The 1,979-nt window shown below is 39.8% G+C and overlaps 1 protein-coding gene across 1 annotated transcript; it reads right to left on the bottom strand.

The window, feature by feature from the left end:
- Positions 1-406: 406 nt before the first annotated feature.
- Positions 407-1,741, bottom strand: LOC104234617 (protein INAPERTURATE POLLEN1). The gene is made up of 2 exons (XM_009788214.2): positions 1,615-1,741; positions 407-1,482 (listed from the first exon to the last, which is right to left on the bottom strand). The coding sequence occupies exons 1-2, from the start codon at positions 1,628-1,630 to the stop codon at positions 671-673; spliced, it is 828 nt and encodes a 275-aa protein (XP_009786516.1). The 5' UTR covers positions 1,631-1,741; the 3' UTR covers positions 407-670.
- Between the last annotated feature and the right edge of the window lie 238 nt (positions 1,742-1,979).

Genomic DNA, 1,979 nt, shown 5'->3' with positions numbered 1-1,979 from the left:
GCTGAAGTTATGTGAAAAAACGGGTACGCTTGCAATTTTTCTTGCAAAGTAGGCACAAGTTAAAACGTGACACAAAAAACGGGTATAGATGCAAATGCCTCGTATGGAAGAGAGGGAAGCCCAGCAGGAGTCCATTCTTTGACCCGGCCCGTTTTGAGACACAGCACACATTTGAGATAATTTGTCATTTACGAGTTTTACCTACCATTACATTCTGAAACATAAAACCACATTCATCTAAAATGCCGAGCAAAATAAACAACGTATAATGCATTTTCAATCTACAATTTCTTCTCCTCAATGCATCTACATAAAATTCATAAAGTAGCAACCCACTTAGCAATAGCCCGGACTAATACTAATTTTTTTATGGTTAAACAAAATTTCTGTCATTCAAGTCTTCATAGCCTCCAAAATAAAAATTCCAGATTTTCCTTACAACTCTCTTCATTCCAACAATGTAACTTTGAATCAAAAAAAAAAAAAACTAGATCAAATGTATATTGCAATCTTATTTTCCACATACTTCTATCAACAAACTCATTAAAAACACCTACTAGAATCTTTAGTCCTCTAAATTTACTTATCAACTACTAGTATTTATAGAAGATTAATCATGATTTACTGGCTTAAGTTAGAGCAGTGCACAAAATTAGAACTAATTTAATATCTATGCACTGACTTCAGCAATCAACTGTAATTCCAAAGAACACTTCTCAAATTGACGGACTAATTCACGATTCCGTAACCCAACAAGGAATTGAGCTAACCCTTCAAGAAAAACCGCCGCCTGATAAACGTCCGTCACACTCAGTATATCGGAAAGCACGCTCCTCCGCAGCCTATTCGCGTCCACAAAAACACCCACTAACTCCTCCATCTCCGCCGCCGCAGCTTCCACCACAACCCCTTTCATCTCCTCTTTTTTCCCTTCAAACCTCCCCCATTCACCCGCCACTTTCTCTACAAACGCCGCCTGCGCGTCTCTCGCACGCGCCACCAGTGCAGGTACCATTAGCCTTAAACCACACTCTATCTGATCGACCCTCGTCGTCAATTTCTTACTCGGGCTCTTCCATGCCATTACCACGTGCCAATTAAGCTGTTTGTCGAATATTTCCGGGTTAAATTCGGATTCGAATTCGGATTCCGAGTCATCACCAAGAAATGAACGGAGGAGATTTATGAAGAGATAAGGGTGAAGGTCACCGAGCAAGAGGAATGGTTTCTCTAAAGGGTTACGCCAGTCGGGAAAAAGGACCTGAGCGACGTCGTTTGCGGCGGCGAGGTCGAGGGCTTCATAGTAATTAAGGATGTGACGGTGCATGACCTCAACGTGGGAAGCTAAGAGAATGGGGCCCGCCGTGGAAGATGATGACATGGCGTGACGGAGCTGAGGGAGGTGAACGTTCTTGAGCGTCTTGAACCATTTACTGTAATATTCTTTGAATGGTTTTGACGATTTCTTGAACCCAAAAAGAGCTGTATTAAAAAAAAGGAAAAAAAAAAAGGAACTTTGGTTGATTAATTTCTTGAAAAACAAAGTATGAAATTGAATGTGTTGTGTGTGTGTGTGTGTGTGTGTGTGTTAATGGAGGAGGAAAAGGTTCTTACCTATGGCTTTGAACATCTTCGTAAGAGAAGAATCGTCTCTGGTTTTCTTTTTCTTCTTTAGCAGCAGATGAAAATGATGAAGCGAAGAAGAAGAAGAGTTCAAACTTAGCGCGAACTGTTGTTCTGGTTATGTATGAGGTGCTTAAATATTTGGGTACTAGAACTTTGTGGTTTATTGGGCCATATACCTGAGCCCAATAAAAGGTTAGGAAAGGTTTCATTAGTCCAATAGATTAAAGGGATCTTTAAACAAATAGCCGTTAAATTAACGGGGTTTTGGCATGGTATAATAACATATCCATATAATTGGCAGAAAATAGCCAATAAATGTATATCACAATAACAATATGTATATCACGACTTTT

Source organism: Nicotiana sylvestris, chromosome 8 (genome assembly GCF_000393655.2).
Source record: "Nicotiana sylvestris chromosome 8, ASM39365v2, whole genome shotgun sequence".
In the NCBI taxonomy this organism is placed as follows: Eukaryota; Viridiplantae; Streptophyta; class Magnoliopsida; order Solanales; family Solanaceae; genus Nicotiana; species Nicotiana sylvestris.
Note: the sequence above shows the minus strand (reverse complement) of the source record. Positions and strands in the feature narration are given on the sequence as shown.